The sequence below is a fragment of the Priapulus caudatus genome, unplaced genomic scaffold (genome assembly GCF_000485595.1).
Source record: "Priapulus caudatus unplaced genomic scaffold, Priapulus_caudatus-5.0.1 Scaffold194, whole genome shotgun sequence".
NCBI lineage: Eukaryota > Metazoa > Priapulida > Priapulimorpha > Priapulimorphida > Priapulidae > Priapulus > Priapulus caudatus.
In genome coordinates, this window is record NW_014577255.1 from 370426 (window position 1) to 391204 (window position 20779).

A 20779-nucleotide genomic window follows, 5' to 3' on the forward strand; every position below is an offset into this window, starting at 1 on the left:
TATGTATGTATGTTCTAGTATGTGTTTCCCGCGCTTTAATCGGCGTGGCAATTCACGTGCGCATTCGCTTTTCACGGGCCATACACTGAGCGCACGGTGTTATTCGATCGTTACTGCGGCTAGCAGCAAACCACGTTATTGTTTTTGCCGAAAGGTTGACTGGTATCCGGCCTCACGCTCTGCTAGACAATGTACACACGCACGCTCTGCGAAAAACAGTGCGGCCGCGAACCAGTCTAGCCAGAGGTGACCTTTCAGTGCAATATATATGACCAATTCTAACACGACCAGTCGGGCTACTAGCACTCTGGTTGTATGCGACCGGACCAAGCATTTACCCGACTAGGTCGGTCGGACGTGGGTTAGTGTCGAACCCTGCCTTTAACATGCACATCTGCAGATTACATATAAATACTAATATACAAGCCACATAGATATATAAAAAAGGTTAATCTGTTTACGGCAAAAATAATATTACATATATGAAGGTAAAATATTTATTCCAAATGAACACTTGCGACTAATCAATCAACACCATTTAAAACACATGTACACAAACGTGCATGAGTTCCACCAAAAAGTGCCATTTACTGATCAAATTATCCTTATATGTCATATTACTACCCAACACAACAAAAGACTCCATCTAAATTCATTTACAAATCCCAGAGAAAAATACTTTATAACCATATTTATAGTAGGTAATGGCCTATTGGCAATCTGCCAAAAGATCAGGTGTGTTAGACAGTATATGTGGTGAATCTTTCATGATGGCTATGTTGCATTTCAATAACTAATTTATCGAACTACTAAATTATTATAAAATTACTACGGATATATACCATTAATTTGTATATAATTTTAAAAAGGCTACCCAGACAAGATTTTCAAGTGACTATTCAGAGGTACATTTACTTATTGCAACAACCAGTATGCTGTATACAGAAATGACTACATTACAGGGGTAATTTTACAACCATACACATTTAGCTTGTAAAGAAGACGTACATCGTAAATTTACACAAAATTTAGTATGGTAAATACCAATAAAAGATGTCAAATTGCTGTGAAATTCTTGAAATATAATCCCAAAACACCCTTTACCAGTCAGTGTTTACATCGTGATTACAGCTCAACCTTGGAACGTTGGCCGTTTCTGTTAACGAAATTTTAACTTATACTGAACGTATTGCACGTACCAACTTGACCCATGCTTTTAGACATGTAACCTTCTGTAAATATTGCCTGCCAGGGTCAACAAGATAGAATTTGACACAGATTTTTTCGTAAATGGCGCACATACCTGGGAAAACTAATTACGTATTCACGAGTATTTTACCGGCTTCGTGAAGAAATTAGGGATTTCGGACTGCTACAGTAATTTAGAGTAATATGTTGGCTTTCAATATGGACTAGGGTAAACAACACTTTGTTGAACGGTTAAGTAGTATTTTGATCAAATTTAAGTGGTATACATACCATTTGGCGCCATGGTTGTGGCGAAAATTTTGTCCATTTTCGGTCACGTGACACACGCCAGTAGATCTCGCGAGAAAACCGCTGCCACCTGTCGGGATCTGAACGAACTGCTCGTATAGCAATGATCAAATACGCGTATTATGTAGATTTTATAAGCACTTAGGTTATGAATCACTATATTTGCTCATCATTTATTACGACCATTTTATGTTGGTATGTTTTAACATTGTAAACAACATTTTAAAGTTATTTTACTGTAGAATGAAAATATAGGAAGTGCATGACCTTTCCTACCATAGACAGTACCGCCATCTGTAGTCAATTATTTGCAGTATTAGTTATCGTCGTAGTGGCTGGAAATTTTATTTATGTATAAATTATGATCTTTTCTGCACAATCCTAATTAGAATTTATGCTATGTGTGCTCTCTGTGCTGTGATATTGGCCCGCTGCCTTCAAAGTAGTAGAAGTACTAGTGGCAAGTGCCGGCGGTTGTACTATTACTATTAGTATTAGAAAATTGCAAATTAATTGTGTAATTAATAATTGGCCCATTCCTATTTGACAACCCCAGGTTTAAAAACCCTAACCTAACCCTAACCTAACCCTAACCCTAACCAAACTCACGACATGGGTGTGTAAACGCTACGTTAAAATTGTGGGACATGTCTTCTAGACTAGGGCCAAAACCCCTGCACTACTACGATAAACCACTACCCACAGTGCTACACTACCCACTACGGTAGCCACATTATCAGCAAGTGGTCACAGGTCACTGTACTCTGTAGCCTGAGTGTGGATTGCAATCACTTTTTTTTGTAACTTCATCTGGCGTAGGCATAGAAATTAGAAACTAAGAAAGCACTTATACTTATATGCTTAATATTATAGTTACATAATCAGTTAATATTAGTAGGCTCTGGAACTAAGATGCGACGCGATTGCCTGCGACTGATTTTCTGCAACTGGTTGCAATTCGCTGCGACGATAGCGTCGCAGGGGCAGTTCGACCTAAGCACCCCTGCGACTGCCAGCGACGGGTCTGCGATGCTCAGCGACTAGAAAATTGTTAGTTGCAGCGAGTAGTGCATGTTCTACTTTTGCGACGCGACGCGACTAGTTTCCCTGTCGCTTGCATCGTTTTACCTGACGTAAGCTGCCTTGCAATCACAGTGACATGCACTGATTGTTTCATTGGAATTGTTCGCTTTTATGCATTGTTCATTATGCATACGAATCTTGTCACAGTGATTGCAAGGCAGCTACTTTAATGAACAAGGCCATAATAGCAAAACTGAATATCCTAATTAGAAATGCACATGCTATTGGAAATGAAAGTGTCAATGACACTATAGCTCACCTTGGGTGTGATAGAAGATCGAGGGAGATTGATATCTAAAATTTGGTAAGTGTTTCATTTATGATGGACCGAAATGTGATCAAATGTCCTTATTCCCTGTTTTATACTAATAGAAATTTCACTGTTTTGCTTCACGGTTAGTTTTGATGCGAAAATAAATGTTTCAGATCTGAAAGTATGAAATCTGGGCGAGAGATGGCGCTACGCCTAAATGATTGCCATTTTGGTTTTCAATTATTGCGCAAATAAAAGCAATAAATTATTCCAGTCAAATTACTGTAACGAAGAATCTAAAACAATACAACACGTACAGGTATGATTAGGTAGGTAGGTAAATTTAACAAAATCGAATGAATCTAGATGGCCATTTTCATTTTTGCCAAAAAGTGGGCGTGGCTCGAAAGTAGGTCGACTGGCGTGCTCCAAAATAGGACGTGCAAATCTCTCCCATGGGAGTAACAACTGTATGCAATTTGAAACATGTGGGTCAAACAGTTCTCAAGTTATCGTTGACCGTAGCCAAATGTTGACGAACGGACGGACGTACGACGGACAACGCCCCATACAATGGCAATAGCTCATCTTGACGATGTCAATGTGAGCTAAAAACGGCAGTCCCTACACCGATTACGTCAAGCTGTGCCAGCTTGACAAGACCAAGGGGTTAGATGTCGGCAGCACTTACCTCACCGACAAGGCCTGCCAGATGTTCATTACGGCGATAGCCGATACAAGGTGCCGGGAACAACAATTGTTTTCTTATGATCCATATCAGTTACGTATATTTTATACAATTGAATGTCTTTTACAAAACCTTTCTGGGGAAAACCCCTTGTACCCTGGGGAAGACCCCCTGTACCCCCTAGCAGAAGGGGGGCTCTACCCTCCTACCATTTATGTGTAACACCATCACTCGCCCACATCTCAGACTTTCAAATCTCAAACATATATTTTCACATAAAAATTTACACATATAATTATCAAGAGTATATAATGGGAGTTCTCCCATATATACTCTTCGTTCCTATAATGTACGTCGATGGTTGCTCAAATAAAACTGACTTCTTCTCACTCACTCATTTGTGTCCTTTTTTGTGGTGAGCTACAGTGTCATTGACACTTTCATCTTAGTTTCTTTGCTAGTGTAATTTACACACGAACGCACGCACACACACAATTTCCAAGGAGCGAAATACTTGTAATTTTCTACGGTGAAACAAGCCCTGTAATGACACTGTGATCAGTATATATGTGCTTTATATAAGGTGTACTGTCGCAGCTGGTGTGATGGCTGCCTACCAATCGTAAAAACTAAAACAGAAACCAGTCAGCTTTAAATTCTCCCTAACACCACGTGTCATTTGTGTTCAATAAACATACCGTTTGGCTAAATTATGGGGGTATGCGTCTGAGTTGACATTGATGTGCTAAAGCCAACGCATTTATTTTCTCGGCTTTGTTTTCTTGTTTTATCATTCATATGGGCTACGGCATAGACCACTATGCTGCAAAGATTCTCAACTGTGTTCGTTCATACTTGGCTGTGTGGCCCTGTGTTAGAGCAAAATGCTACATGGATAGACCTATATCACTTCTGTTGACACCCCGTGAACATTAGGTAGCACTATCTGTGTTACAACAGACCAAGGCAGACACACACAAGTTATTGATGTCTATATCATAAGACATCCTATTATCAATATCTAGACAGCCTACTGACCAATGAACGAATCAGTAGCTCAAACGAGATTCCGCGCCGGCCATGCTTGGAACATTACATTACTGGCAGAACTGTAGAATATCTGATCATAGCTATTTCAAACAGCGATCAAAATGCGGGTACAGAAGCTGGCACGAACAGTTTGGTACGCAATGTTTTTGCTATCCACTGTGGGAATCCCACAAACAGAGAATCAAAGGAAAAAAGGAATCTCGTTCCAATAAAGTAGCGCTATAAGGCTATGGGCAAAATGTGACTATATATTATTAATTATAAAAAATGACTGTATTATCCGCCATGTATTGTAAACACATGGCTGATAGCAACAGGCTAACACAAGTTTCCATGCAATTCCCCATGGAATTCGACCTTCCCTATCGTGATGTTAATAATGTGTCCCATGTCTAAGGTTAAATCAGTGCAATAGACTGCAGTTAAACGGTAGGCTACTAAGAGTGTAAAATGCATAGAAATCTAACTAACATATATAAATTATATGATGGGCATGTCTATACTGTAAAATGATCACTTTTCATATTCATGAAAAACACACCAATGCCAGCCACAGACAGACGCCATTGGCTATCAGTGGCAATTGGCCTAATATGTGTTTGGGGGCTTAGTCTGTTAGTAGGTTCGGTGTTCCTAGCAAGCTACTATTTGAGTACTGTAATGTATTTAAAAAAAATACTTTATAATCAACAATTCTTATATTTTTTTCACCAGACAAATGTGAATGTAGGCACAATATTTAGTGGTGATGTGAAAATTTCATGAAGCTTTGTACTACTAGCGATAATTGCGCTATGGCAATGTTTGATTAACCACTATCAGGGCCCTGATTATTAGTAATCTCATACTCCATCCATCACAAGGTGGCACCACGCGAACTCATCTTTATCGACTAACATTTACGGTCAGACACCCCTTACGCTTCACCACTCCTCCTCCCAAACCCTGAATAGTGAGCCTGAGGCATCCTAGGTAATCTTTGCCCACCATCTACCTTTCATGTTAATAATTTACAGGTTCTGTTTAATTGTTTTTTAACTGCTCGCTAGCTACACCACATCCGGCCATATCCGCGCATGACTCACATCGCCATCGCCTGTTCTATTCAAGCGTTCCCCAAATACACCGCGAACAAGAAAGCTCAATCATTCAACCAGAGAATCGGTGAGGGCCTGCCGCCGGGGCAGGAAGTTGTCCAGCCAGCGGATCGCTACCTATGTGTGGCAGTGAACATTTCCTGGAATCGGACCTGGACATAAGACGGACAGACCACCGCGTACCAGAAAGAAAATGCTTCCCTTCAGTGTTTGATCTTGCGCCAGATGCCATCTCCCATGTAGATCATGCAGCTGTTACAAAAGTGTTTTCTTTGTATAATAAGGCATACTAAGTTTAAAGATAATAGCCAAATATATGATTTTCTCTTATCCTAACATCGTGCAGACTATTTTTTTCTATTTAAACAGCTTGTCTAAAAAAAGTGCCACTTCCTCAATACCATGATTATGTATATATTACTAGTAGTAGAGAGACAAATGAGGTACATGTGTATATCTCAGTAGCACATCCATAGGAATTCAGTTAGGGGCTCTCTTTACAGGCGAAGAAAGTGCCCATTGGTAAAAAAGAATTGCAAGCAGAAAGGTTGGCGAGGATTGATGACAGCAACTGGAACATTTCCGAGAGCCACACAAACTAGTGCTGGCGTTTCTTTGGTATGTTACTATTTTAAAAACCTGTTTATAATTTAGTACAACTCATTATATTTATTCTCATAGCCTGGGTAAGTGGTACTGAAGATCATTTAGTGTCTGACAGCATCTCGCCTGCATACATGACTGAGCGTAATTTGTTTTTATAGTGAAAGGACACATAGGTGTACATGATGGCGGTTTGGCTATTTGTCGATCCAATCACAATATGCTGATTGATAAATAATTGACACATTTCTTATTTATGTAGCGAACACAGTTAAGGCACTGACAGTCCTTTCAATTGGCACAGTTTTTTTTTAAAGTTTAGACACAACATAATTCATATGATAATGTTGATATTCATCAGTAATGATCCTAATTATTTTGAACGAGCAATGTGACTTTGCCATTATTGATGTGTGTACATGTATAAATAATGTGTTGATGCATAATCAGTAAAATCTGACATTTATTTTCGAAAAATTTGGCAGAAAGACGGGCTTCTTTTGTATGATTTGTCACATCCCAGTCTCATGGCTGGTGGCATGACTTGTTTAGAAGGTGACACCATCCAGAAATACGTCGCTGACCTTACAAGTTTGAGCCAAGACCACTTGCAGTTGTTTTTTCACCAGTTCACAGATTGTGTAAGTTTAACTGTTATTTTACTTTTAAGTAACAGTACAATTGCACTGTCCTTACAATGTACATTAAACATGGGCAAGGAATTTAAACAGTTTCGATAGCATAAAAGAGCTTCTAATGCTTCGTAATAACAATAAAGCTTGAACCATGTTTTATGCACTGTATTAAGCATTGTGCCTCGGATTTGGCATGTTATACAGCGTGATGGAACAACAACGCCCAATGTTGTGGCAGTTTGGTGTCAAGCTTTTCGAAAGCTGGCTGGCAAGGATGAGCTGTGTTTGCCACAGCTGGCACCAACAAGGGAAAATGTGACATCACAGGGATGAACAGGTGGTTGCTTTTCTGACGCCAACACAGACCTGTACACACCGACCGCACACTCTCAGCGCTTTGAGAGGGAAGAGGAGGAATTGCCCTGTGAGGAGTCCAGTGGAGAGTGCCGCGATCACACATCAGCAGCAGGCAATCACTAACATTGTGGTGTACAATAGGCTGGGTATGTCCCGCGCAAGCTGCTACGTGTTGTCAGAGTGTGAGCCATGCCGTGCTTCACTGTGAAGGCAGGCTGACACCAAGCAAACCTGACATCTTACAAGTTTATTCATCTGCGTGACAATGGCGCCTTGGTGTACAGCATACTAAGGACTAGCCATCTCTTTGTTTGTCGGCTGAGCGTTGCTTCGGGGTCTCACTGGCACAGAGGAGAGACACGAACAACAGCTAACAATTGCAAGGTGCTTGGAATTGTTGGCCAACTATTCTTTTGGAACTAGGTAAGAGCATGGGTACATCGCCAGACAGGCACAATGGTGTGGAAAACTTGATTCTTCGACTTGGTTTCGTTCGAGTGTTCGTATACTTCCATGACAATTCAGCATGTTCACATGGTCAAACAATATAACTGTCATTAAAAGGCAAAATGTTCGTCACCACCTTAATAAAACGTACTGTTTCATAGGCCAGTAAAGGCGGAGCCGAGCGGTGCTCAGTGCGCTTCGGTGTGCCGAGCGGAGGTCCCCGGGGTTCGTCCTGGTCCCTGCCAGCATGAAGGTTCAGCAAGTCAACTCAGCTTCTTCACATCTTCTCCATCTCATTTCATCGGACTTGGTTGTCTTAAACTGTTTCTTGAGTCGTGACGTTCAAGAAGCCAGCCATCATGCATATTGGGCCAGTAAAATTGATCATCCATCATGTGTGGTATATATATATTATATAGGTTGGTATTAAATGTCTACATTAAATTCATCTTATAGTATACGGCTTTATAGGCTTTATTTTACTATTTTATAGTAAAAGGTTTATAATGAATGTATTGTCTATACATATGGTGATTGTTGGACAACTCAAGCTGTGATGATTATGTTGCGACAGATGTTAGTACAGTGTACAGTGAAATAAACTAATATTTAAAAGAAAACATTTTGTTGCTTTTGTGTGTGTGGGGAATTAGCTAATTAGATTAGCAAGGGAAGTAAATCCCACAGTATACATTGTTCAAACACACATACCACACTGTAAGCAATATTTATTTCACATAGCAATAACCTGGATGACTTGTTTAAAAAATGAATAGTTTTGCCAAGCTCTTACACATACACATTCATGGGAATCGAGTAGCATTGTTATGTACAATACATGCAAAATTACACTGGCCCGCTGATAAATTATGTTGTCGAATGGGTAGGCACATGTATCAATGCACAGGCCGTAGCCAGGGGGGGTTGGGGGTTCGCAACGAACCCCCCCCTGCAGCGACTCCCCTCAAGCAAATTTTTTTTTAAATTTGCAAGATCTTCACTACAGTCGTCCATATTTAGTGTAATACATTGGCATAAATTCTATCGTGCGGGAGGTGAACAGTGAACACCCCCCTCCACACCCGTCCCCCTTCGCTCGGCTTACGCTTGGCTCCCAATCGCCTGGTCGCTTCGCGCCGGGAGCAGGGGCGTGTACGGGGGGTCCAGGAGTCCGGACGCCCCCGCTTGCTCGCGTCAGAAAACCGATACTGAGGGGGGTGTAATTTAAAAAATTCTGGGAGGGGCCCAGACCACCCCTTCACGCGTTGCTCGCGAACTTTGGGTGTACCGTTAGACCCCCCCTGGTACAAATCTGTAACACGCCCTGCCGAGCAAATTGCCAACATTGAAAAACGAACCCCCCCGCCCAATATAAAGCTGGCTACGGGCCTGCATGACTATATATATCCATACCACATGCGTATATTTAGGCCTATATTCTCTAGCTTATCGTCTTACTTCACTTGAATGATTATTGTTTTATTTATTAGTCATTTTTTGACAAGTGTGTAATTCCTCAACAAAAATTAAAAGCATGACAGTCAAGTCTTATTCGATGCAGCGATCGACAGCGAGTCATCAACACACACACATGTACATTAATGTGCATCTGTTTACTTACATGCTGTAGTGTTTCAATATGGCCACCGTATTTCGCGTCATGATTGGGCAACGGCCGTTCTAGTGTTAGTTAGATTTCTATGGTCTATATCGGCACAGGTCATCGTTATTTTAGGATTCACTAGCAATAGTGTTTAAAAACATATTACACTTATCAAATTCACTTATAATTGCAGTGAACTATTCATTAGCATGAAAAATAGTCATTAAACCTATATTAAAGTTATCCTTCTAGTTTAATGTGAAATAATCAAATGCGTCATTGTAATGAAAATTTTAGCATTAAAATTATTTCGAGTTGCCTTATAATGTAAATGCCGAATGTATACTAATGCAATCAATAATAAAAGTAGTAGCTATACATATGTACAATTTTACTATTACTACTTGGATTTATACTATATATACTACTATATTACTAGTATACATTGGACTGTACGTAATCCATAGGAAAAGATATCGATTAAAAACATCGTACAACGCACCTTTTACCCTTGGCCACTATTTTCAAACTGAAGACGACCTTCGCTTGCTATTTCTCTAGAGTAGAAAGGACGTAGGCGATACTACTTTAATTTGTTTTGTAATTGTGATTGCTTGGTGGTGATCTTATATATTGTTTAATTTCTGTACAAATCAATAAGCAGTATGCTGCGTACTCGCCATGTATATTCATTGTGACGTTTATTCATGCTAATACTGCATAGCTCATATGCCTATGGCTTGTATATAAGCAAAATAAATATAAAAATAAAACAAGGATTGAAAGATAAACGTAATGCATAATATAGGTTTTTACTCGATATTATATATTAACGAGATACAAAGTTTATGTCTGCAAGTTTGCAGTCACATTCCATGAGTAATTAAAAAATAATTGGGTCAATAAGTCAATATATCTATAATACTAGGATTTAAAATACAATAAACATATTTAAATTTATAGGATTACAAATATCCCACTCATGATGATATTATCAGACCTTACATAAAAAAACAACCTAGGACTGTACAATTATTTTTTTACAATACAAGAAGATTAATACAAATTTCTGAAGATATATAATTTGTCATTGATATAGAAGCTTAATTACTCCTGGTCAATACTCCTCGGGTATATATGACCAATGGGTGTATGACTCCACTGAATGGGATTGTCACTTACACAATTTAGACCCCATGTCAAGACGTGACAATCGTGATACTGAAATAAGCACTTGGCTAAAACACTAACCAAACCTACAAGGTTTTTTAACTTGCATGAAATTTAATTTATCTCCCTTGACATGATTTATAGTGACATAAATACTACATTTCTAATCAAACTCGGGTTTTCATTTGAGGCCGTAGATATTTGAGCGAGCATCGGAAAACTTGCATGGTTTTTCTACAGTTGTATATAGATGACGACGTGTGTCTAATATAGCTCCTTGGATTTTATATTCGACCTAGCATTAGAGATCGTGCGACCTACTGGACGCAGTAATACTACTGTACTAACCTATCCGATACAATAAAACCCTAAAGAAAAACCCCCACGGACATTTAAAATAATCATTGACAAGTATCGATTGTTATTGTAACAATATCTTGTAAAGGCCAAATTTTATTACAAAAGGGAGCTGTAACAATATGCACGTGGTTCATTACTGCATGTGCTGCCACATATTTTGTTACTTTGTTATATATTTGAGCGCGAGCTCACTGTTACCGAGTGGCGTTTCCTTGTACATTACCTTTAAGTAGAGAGCATAATAAATGTGTTGCAGTGTAACACTAGCCGTTCGTCGTATGTAATACCTGTCCGAGAGTCGCAGAAGTGATACAGTTATCTGAGGTAACCAGTCCTTTTGGGAAGTACGGTTGAATAATAACTGGCGATGACCTGGGTATTCCATTGTTCACCATGCGCCCTCTTCTGGCCGATGTGAGTGATTGCAGAAGTCGTCCATACTATGCTGAGTTGCTATTAATGTTACTATCCAAAACATTCTACTACTAGATTAATTCTCTAAACCACGAACCTGACCATAATTACATTGCAAGCACATCTTACTATTTGTATAATTCTATTACTAGATTCATTAGCCGCGTTCACACGGAGCGAAAACTCCGGGTCGAAAACGATCCGAGACTGACACGGGTCGATTTTGAAGAGCGCGTTGGCACGACGTTTGATTGATCAGTTCTAGGACATATGCCTCTATGCTATGCGAGCTTCGAGCACAATGCGTCCAAGCGAACAATCAAGCGAACAATGCAAATTAAACAATCATGCATAGCAACAACTCATGTAAACTCTGGCTCTCGACGTCTACCGCCATACTACTGTCCCGGGTCGTGTGTCGGTACGCGTTCACATGGCAAAAATGAACCAGCGCTCGGGTCGAAATGACACGAGTCGTTTTCGTACCGAGAAAACGTCCGTGTGAACGCTTGGCCCGGGACGCATTTGACCCTGGTCGTTTTCGACCCAGATCAAATTGCTCCGTGTGAACGCGGCTATTCTCTAAACAGTGATTCAGACCATAATTACATTACACGCAGATCCAGGGGCTGTAGGATCAGGTCAGGAATGGTCAGATTAAAGGTCAGGATCTGACATTTAATGATGGCAGGCTCAATTTTACCAGTGCATGGCAAAATTGTTTTAGTTACAAAAGAGTAAAGTACTGCCTAATAGAAAATACATCATCAGAATCCACTTACATCAAATATCAATTTAACAACAAAATGACTACCTTTTGTACATCTTATTTAGACCCTACCTAAAGTATACCTAAGCTTCATGTAAACCTGACAATGACTCCATGGCCACATATGGCACCATAAACGCAAGTACAATAACAAATATGTTGCTGATAATGAGTAGTACTACTCGTATCATACTGAAAATTACCTGATTTGGCGACTGTATGAATGAACGCGAGTCAATCGTAAATCCTCACAACCAAACCACTCCATATTCAATGCAACACCAGTCCAATTAAAAAGACTTAAAACATTCAATCTTCCCCTAATAGTAACTTACTAGCATAGATAATAAATACTGTATCCTCTTGTACACTGACTATACTGGTAAATTACTAAAAGTAAGGGATTACAATTAAACTAGTACCCGTACTAATATATAAGTTACCGTGATGTTACATATGATACTGCCGTTGAGAAGTTTTAGTATTATAGCCTGTATAGCCTCACAGGCCAATCGGTTTTATTGTTGATACATTAACATAAAATCGCAAACAATCGATGCAGCATTTCAAAATGATGATGTGGAGTTTGTTGACCCTAGTGGATGAAAGAGCCACAGGAATGCTGATGTAGAGAGATGGTAGACGTGATATTACAGTATAGCTCTCATTCTCATACCTGTACCACGAGAGCGAAGGCCAGAAGAAGGTATAGACCAGCAGATCGTAATGGATAAATTCCACTAGTTTCACCATCTAAAAGTCAACAAGATATAGTAATGATTGGCAGCCCTAATATGTCAAATAAATTACATTGATACAAAGAATGCTGCTGAAAATATATGCTAATAATAATAAGATTTTCTGATATCTAATACAACACCAACTATATTTCCAAGGCATATAGGATACAGACAAAAGTACTACAACTGAAGTGGCTATATTCGATAGAAACTGTGCAATAACACTTTACATTGATGATTGTTATACTCACTACAGTTGTTGAATAACATAAAAATACAAGATGATGTTTTAGGATGGAGTTAATCCATTTGCACTAAAATTTGTCACAAATATGATTGTATATCATAAGTTTTAGAAGCTATTCTTACACAGGAAATATCTCCACTTGTAGCGAAAGGCGTGCTTTCTGCCACTGTCGGTGTTAGCAGGTGTATGGCTAAGCGAGAGGTACCGGATTGCTAGTTCTTCGGTTGCACCGATCACCTCTTTCTTGATGGATACTGAACTGTTGTAGTTCTGAAGTGTGAATCCCTTTAAAAGAAATATTCCGTAACCCATAACAGGCAAAGTGTGTGCATTTCTAGCATGTTTTTGCCATCAATGTTTAAACAAATTGATTTGCAAAGCACAGTTATTGAAATCTGAAAGAAGAAAAATAGTTCAAAACTGCCCAGCTTAGTGCAATGGCATTGCGTGCATTGATAGTAGTTTGATCGTAATTGCATGCTTTGCTATTCTTTTGTTAACATAAAGTCAAAAAACATGAAGCTAGTGTTTCTGGTGAAATGCCAGCAAGTGCTTAATTGAAAGTTTAATCTATGTACTGTGAAAGTTTAGGCTTCTTTGCCGCCAATGACAATAGCCTTGTTCTCCGAATGAAATGCTTGTCATTGAACATTGCAGTCATAGTTTTCCTAATTGTGGAATATTCTAGGAATGTAACCCGTGACAGGCAATTATGAACTACCAGTACTGTTGCAAACCTGCTGCCAATGTATTTGCACCATAGTGGTGGTTTAACAAAGTTTCGCCAAAAGGGTCCAATCTCAGTAGTGTGGACTTTACATTCACCACCGTAATTAATCAAGATTTTACTACACTTAATTACCTCCAGACAGATATCTTTACTGTGTAAACATTCTCCTTCTGTTTGCAAAAAACCGTATAAATCGTCCTCAAACATCGAGTCATTAAACTGATAGCCTCCCCACCATGCGTCGGCACCTAGTAAGAACAGGCACATTCAGAAATAATCATTACAGATTTTCTATTCTGATGAATGACATTCGACAATTTAGTTTACAAGTATTTTGCTAGAGAAGCTACTTAAAAGTCCATCTTTCCAGCACCAAAAAAATGCAAAGATCCAGTTAAAATCAGCAGCTGCCATGTATAATAACTACGAATCTACTAGCACCTACTTACTCCTGAATTCTAGAAGATCGGAGCTGGGAGGTGAAGGGAAATAAGTATCGAGCTCTAAAGTTCGAAAGGCCTTGCCAGAAAGCATAGCGAACTCGAGGAACCATCGGCAGTCTATAAATGAAGGACTCTCGCCGGGCCAATTAGGAGAGGTGATCACTCCGGTCCGAATTCCGTTAAGGCTGGTGAATGAAAATAGAAGTTTTGATATCTAAGCTAGATAGCATCACAAACATATCTATACTCTAAACATGCAAGTATTTATTGGGTCTGCAACGATGCCATTTATGAATTTCCAAAATTTCCACTAGATGCCACTCTGAGTAGAATCTACATTTTACTGTGAGTATGGGAGTCGATTGCCTTTTAGATCCGTGACTAATCACTGCTCCTGTGATCGCATTGTAGCAGATGTGATGTTCTGCTCCATCTTCCGATGGACTAAACAGCAAATCACCTGAAAAATGATAGAACGCAAAACAATTGTTAGCTATCCATGAGGATATGCAATCTTAATAAGTTGTGACACATTATAGTTTAGTGCGCTGATGGTGTTTTGCCTGGATGCTCACAATAATGTGCACTCTGCTGAGCATACAGGTTTATGCATTTCAGTGGCATACCATTGACAACTGGTGCATGGTGGCGTTGAGAAGGAGCGACCATAATGCTGCAGCCATTTTATCTGGCTTGTTCCATGGCTAGTTTTGCAACAACTACCTTGAGCAGTGGGCAAGGGAAGATTGCTCTGAGAAGTGTTTGAAAAAGGGATGGTTCGTCTTTGTGACACACAAGCAGTCCAAAAGGAATTGAAAATATTAAAAAAAATAAATCCCTCCATACTTACACTCCCCTACTCTCGTCCCACCTATTCCTTTCCTCTCCTTTCTCTCTCTCTCTCTCTCTCTCACTTATTCAACCCTCATTTGAAACAAACACAAATGCACTCTCGCTCTCTCTTCCTCTCGCTCCGTTTGTACCTAGATATTTTGCATGTGCGTGTGTGTGTTCCTGTATATATAATACCATCCCTCGTCCACACGAAACTTTGAGTATAGCTGAATGTAAATCGTGCATTTCATACGTTCGCACAAAAATGGTATTGGCTGTCTTGCTTGCTGGGCGGGATTTTAGTGCCATGGTATATATTGAAGGATGGCAACCCAAGCAGAGTGATTTTTTGGCAAAATATACTCTGCAAAATTGCTCAGCAATGTTTAGTTCATCTGAGTTTAAAGTAATACAGGATGGCCCGTGATGCTCGTACACTTTGGTCGAAAAAAGCTTTATACTATAGTACCTGTGATAGTGTGATGCTTATTAAATGACAACACAAGGAGCGGTATAACGTTACTACAAGTGCAAGTATATTCACGGCAAACTGGGGTACATGCTGGCTCGCAACTGCTCGCAAGTAACTGCCCTCAAACAAGGCCCCTCAGTTAGGTGGCGCCATCTGGCGAATACAAACGAGATCAATCGAATACTGTGACATCCCCCTTGTCACTGAAAACTTTACCAAGTAACCATATAACATATAACATATAAGCATATAACAGTTTCATCTGGAATGGGAATATTACAGAGAAAGTTTCTCGGCCTTCTTCAATCTACAGCCGTACCGGCTGAAGCCTTCACGTTTGCTGGTTGGCTCCTGTTGGGTGGCACCTGGTGGTTCGACGGCTGTTGTCTTGGCCGTAGGCTGCTCATCCTGAAAGCGAACCTGCTTGTGAGGTTGGCTTGACTCCATGGGTTGGGCTGTTTGTGATTGCGGCGCATGGAGATCCGAAAGGTGGCGACTGCTTCGCCTAAGTCGACTTCCGTCTGTCGTTTCGATGATGTATGATCTCGGTTCATCACATTTTCTAATGACGGTTGCCGGTGCCCATCTTCCGGTAGTGGGGTGCTGGGTGCGCACCTGCTGTCCCGCTAGGAGCAGTGGTCGCTCTGGACATGCTCTGGCATCGTAGTAGCGTTTTTGTGATACCTGACGGGCCTCTAATGCGGCATTGATAGTGTCTCTATCTGGAAGCTCGTTTCTGATGCACACTGGTAGATTGGCCTTGGCTTTTCTACCCATCAGAGTTTCCATGGGAGATTTTATCTTGTCACTCACTGGCGTCGTTCGCAAGCACAGTAGTGCAAGATCTGGATCTACTTGGTCTAGTCTAGCTTTCCGTATGGTGGACTTGATCGTCTTCACCATACGCTCTATGAATCCGTTCGATTGCGGATATCTTGGTGACGATGTGGTGTGCGTGAATGACCACTCGTTCGCAAATGCCTTGAAGCAATAGGCATCAAACTGTGGACCATTGTCCGTGTACAATGTTTCAGGGATGCCATGAATCCCAAACAGCTCTTTGAAGTACGCGACGGCGGCCTTGCTGGTGCACGATTTACCCATTGAACGCACGAATGGGAATTTAGTGTAATGATCTGCTACCAGCAGGTATTCCTCTCCATCCAACTCAAAGAAGTCAGCACTCAGAGTGTGCCATGGATGGGGCGGAATATCTTTCTGCAGCAATGGCTCCCTTTGCTGTGACGGGGCGTTCTGCTGGCAAATGTCACAATTTGCCACAAGGGACTCAATGTCTGAAGCGATTCCAGTCCAGTACACGCTGGCCTTAGCTCTCAGACGGCACTTATCCCGCCCTTGGTGGCCGGCGTGCAACGCCGTGAGTACATAGCGTTGCAACGAGGCAGGGATCAGGACCTGCTCACTTCCTTTTAGGATGATTCCATCCTCCACCGCAAGCTCATCACGGAAAGACCAGTAGGGCTTGATCACCTTCGGCACTTGCCTTTGAGACGATGGCCATCCATTGATGATCACATCCCGCAGTGGTGCTAGGACTGGATCCTGAGCAGTTTCTGTGCGCAGCTGCTGTACGCGTTCATGGCTGAACTGGACCAGACTTATCTGGACATCGAGTTCTATGGGGGGATCTCTTCTTCCTCCCAGGAGCCTCGAGAGTCCATCGGCGAGAAGCAGCGATTTTCCCGGCTGGTACCTGATGGTCACATCGTAGTTCTGCAAGCGCAGTAGCATGCGCTGTAGGCGTGGAGGTGCTGCATGCAAGTTTTTTAACTGGATCATCTCCAGCGGCTTGTGATCTGAATGGACGATGAAGGCTTTCCCATATATGTAGGTATGGAAACGCTCGCAAGCATAGACCACAGCCAGGAGTTCGCGCTCAATGTTGGCATACCTGGATTCCGTCTCAGTGAGCGACTTACTGGCGAATGCAATTGGCCTGCCATCCTGCATAAGGACGGAACCTATGCCTTTCAGTGAACTATCCACCTGCAAAACACTCTCCTTTTCAAGATCAAAATATGCAAGTGTTGTGGCTCTGCAGATGAGACTCTTGATGTTGGAGAAGGCCTCTCCATGCTCAGGTAGCCAGCTAAAATCAACATCCTGCTTCAACAGTTCACGAAGTGCGGTTGTGTGCTTCGACAGACACGGCACGAATGGTGCCATGTATGTAGCTATTCCGAGGAACTCTTGCAGCTCCTTCTTGCTTGCCGGCGATGGCAAGGTGCTGATGGCTTCCACTCTATCTGGATCTGGTTTCACACCATCTGAGGAGTAGATCATGCCGAAGAACGGAATTTCCTTGGCCTTGATTATACATTTCTCAGAGTTGAAGACCAGTCCATGCTCCTGGGCAACCTGCATCAGGTTCCAGAGATTGCGATCATGCTCCTCATCTGTGCATCCGTAGACAGCAACATCATCCGCGATGCCCGTGCAGCCTGGGCAGTTCTCCAGTATGGCATCCATCCTCTGCTGAAAGACGTCCTGCGACACGACCAGACCAAATGGAAGGCGTAGGAATCGATACCTTCCAAAAGGAGTGTTGAAAGCAGTTAGCCTTGAGCTGGACTCATCCAGCCTTATTGACCAGTAGCCATTCTTGGCGTCTAGCTTGCTGAAGACTTTGGCTCCGCCAAAGTGGTGAGTTATCTCCTCAAGGGTCGGCGTCTTGTGATGGGGTCGCTTGAGCGCGCGGTTGAGGTCTTTTGGGTCTAAGCATACCCGCAGACTGCCACTTTTCTTCTCCGTAATGGCAAGGCTTGAAACCCAGTCTGTCGGCTCGGTTTCACGCCTGATGACACCCATCGCTTCCATCTTATTCAGCTCACTTTTGATAGCAAGTCGACGTTGTATTGGGTACTTCCGGTTTGGATGCACAACCGGCGGCACTGCAGGGTCAGCAGTGAGGTGGTACTCCTCCTTGAAATTCCCCAGCGCATCAAATGATTTAGGGAATGCGTCCTTCAGGTCTTGTATGCTACCGACTCGGGGTGTCGTAGACGCTGGAGTAGTGTTAATGGCTGACACATCTATGCCAATATCGTCACATCGCAGAGTGACCACATTCATCATCTTGCAGCTTGGGAGGCCTAAGATTGCAGGACCATCAGATTCAGCAATGTAGAAGGTCATGCCCTGCCATCCGGAATTCTTGTACCTGCACTCTAGCCATATGGCACCATGCTGCTTGATTTCACTTCCATTGTATGCTGTTAGCTTTACACCAGGCATGTGGCTGACCTCGGATGACCTTGGATATCCGCTGGCGTCCAGCTTATGGGGAAACATGCGGCGGAATGTGCGCAGGGGTAAGATGTTTCCCTCAGCTCCCGTGTCAACCTTAAGCTTGAGGGTGTCATGCACACGCTTGTTCGGCAGTTGTATGTCAAGCGTTGCAAAAGCTGACTGCTTCTGTGCTACAGTGTCCACCGTAATTTCTACAGCATCATAGGCAACGTGGGCAAAGTATTCATCCTCAGCAGTAATGGCACTAACGCTTTTGTCCCTGCCATGCTGGTCCCTACCACGACTCCAGGATCGACCTCGGCCACGACCTCTGCCCCGTCCTCGGCTCCAGGCATTGTCACCTCGTGAGCTGGAGTGGTTGCGGGGCCTTGCTCCATCACGTGTTGGTGACTTGCCCGGGCATGCCCTGGCCTTGGCCCAGTGGTCTGAACCGCACCGTCTGCATGTAGATCCCTTCGCCGGGTATCCTTGGCTGGTCTTGTGGCGGGTTTCGCCACAATGGTAGCACCGTGGAGATGACTTGTAACCGTCCTGAAAGGCATTGACTGACAGCTGGCTGTCTTGTATATGCTTAAATGCCTCCTGGTGGCCCACCGAAGCATCATGGGCACGACATACCTCCATGGCCTTTGCAATGGTGTAGGCAGCATCTTGTATTAGCAACGTCTTTTGAACTTCAGCGTATTTCGTACCAAATGCGATTTGATCGACAATGCGCTCGTCCTTATCTACAAATTTGCATAAATTCGCTTGGTTGGTTAATCTGCTTAGAAAGTCGTCACTGCTTTCATCAGCCCGTTGTCTCATGCGCTGAAATGTGAGTCTCTCCACCCTGAAGCTAGACTTCGGCTCGATATGCACATCGAATTTTTCCCATACTGTAGCCGCATTCTTTCGGTCTGCCTCTGTCATGTCCCAGCTGTTATACATGCTAACACCTTCATCACCCATCATAAGCAGTATGTGGGACACTTGCTTTTCCGCTTTGACATCCTTGCAGTCAAAATACATAAGTGCTTTTTGCTTGAACAGCTTATAGCTGGCAGTCCTATCTGGCCTTGACCAGTCCATGATGGGTGCGCGAACATCCCCCATCTTTGCTATTCAAATTCAACACTTATCTGCCTCATTAGCTCCTCAGCGTGGCTATTGTCCAGTTACCATTGCGTGGCATGCAATGAACAATGGCGTCATTCCGGCGGGAAAACTTCTGCTGTCTCCCAGGCAAAGTACTGGTCGAATATCTCCAGGCTTGCCGTTGCAATAGGTTCCTTTACCGCTGCCACCATGTGATAGTGTGATGCTTATTAAATGACAACACAAGGAGCGGTATACCGTTACTACAAGTGCAAGTATATTCGAGGCAAACTGGTCTCAGCGTGTACATGCTGGCTCGCAAACTGCTCGCAAGTAACTGCTTCTATTAACAAGGCCCTCAGTTAGGTGGTGCCATCTGGCGAATACAAATAGAGAATCAATCGAGTTACTGTGGGACAATATCATATGATAGCAGCAATTTGCGAACATAATAAATAATAATGTGTTGACGTTGTTTGGCCAAAAATCTTGCAATTTGCTTTTTGTATGTTGCATTAACAATGGCGTCATTGCAATTCTATTTAATGGGATAACTCATTTACGAACAGGGAAATCATTGATTTCACAGGCCACCCGTGTGCAATTTAAGGACGCAATAAAACACAATTTTGTATTTTACATTTATCAAATTCCATCAAGGTTGATAATGAAAACGATGTAACAGTTAGAATTGAACCGGGCATCAGCAGCCTAGGGCGAAACATGTTACACGTCATTATGTATGTGATGCACTGCCAAACCTGTGGTTCTTCTGTGGTTAGGTCATAGGTCATGTTCTATAGCTATTGCCGTCGTGACGTTAATTGATACTGCCCTTTCTAAAAATATGTCGTACCGCATTCCGCGTTCGTCCACTGAACGGTCGTATGTGCCACCGTTCCACGGTACCCACATTTCTGCATTACATTTCACCCTTGCC

The 20779-nt window shown here is 42.1% G+C and overlaps 2 protein-coding genes across 4 annotated transcripts in view; both read right to left on the reverse strand.

Moving 5' to 3' along the window:
- LOC106807080 (protein Jade-1-like) overlaps positions 1 to 1546 on the reverse strand; it is a 25683-nt gene extending 24137 nt beyond the window's left edge. Inside the window, exon 1 of the mRNA XM_014809322.1 lies at positions 1480 to 1546. The gene's annotated coding sequence lies outside the window, so the exon portion shown is untranslated. The remainder of the gene's footprint in view (positions 1 to 1479) is intronic.
- Positions 1547 to 10092: 8546 nt separating this feature from the next.
- The window catches only part of LOC106807086, a 16745-nt gene continuing 6058 nt past the window's right edge, over positions 10093 to 20779 (reverse strand). For all 3 annotated transcript variants that reach the window (XM_014809332.1, XM_014809333.1, XM_014809334.1), the window contains 5 exons: positions 14553 to 14646; positions 14193 to 14371; positions 13876 to 13991; positions 13136 to 13298; positions 10093 to 12779 (listed from right to left, as the gene is read on the reverse strand). In XM_014809332.1, coding sequence (XP_014664818.1) covers positions 12697 to 12779; positions 13136 to 13298; positions 13876 to 13991; positions 14193 to 14371; positions 14553 to 14646 — 635 coding nt within the window. In that variant the 3' untranslated portion in view covers positions 10093 to 12696. The remainder of the gene's footprint in view (positions 12780 to 13135; positions 13299 to 13875; positions 13992 to 14192; positions 14372 to 14552; positions 14647 to 20779) is intronic.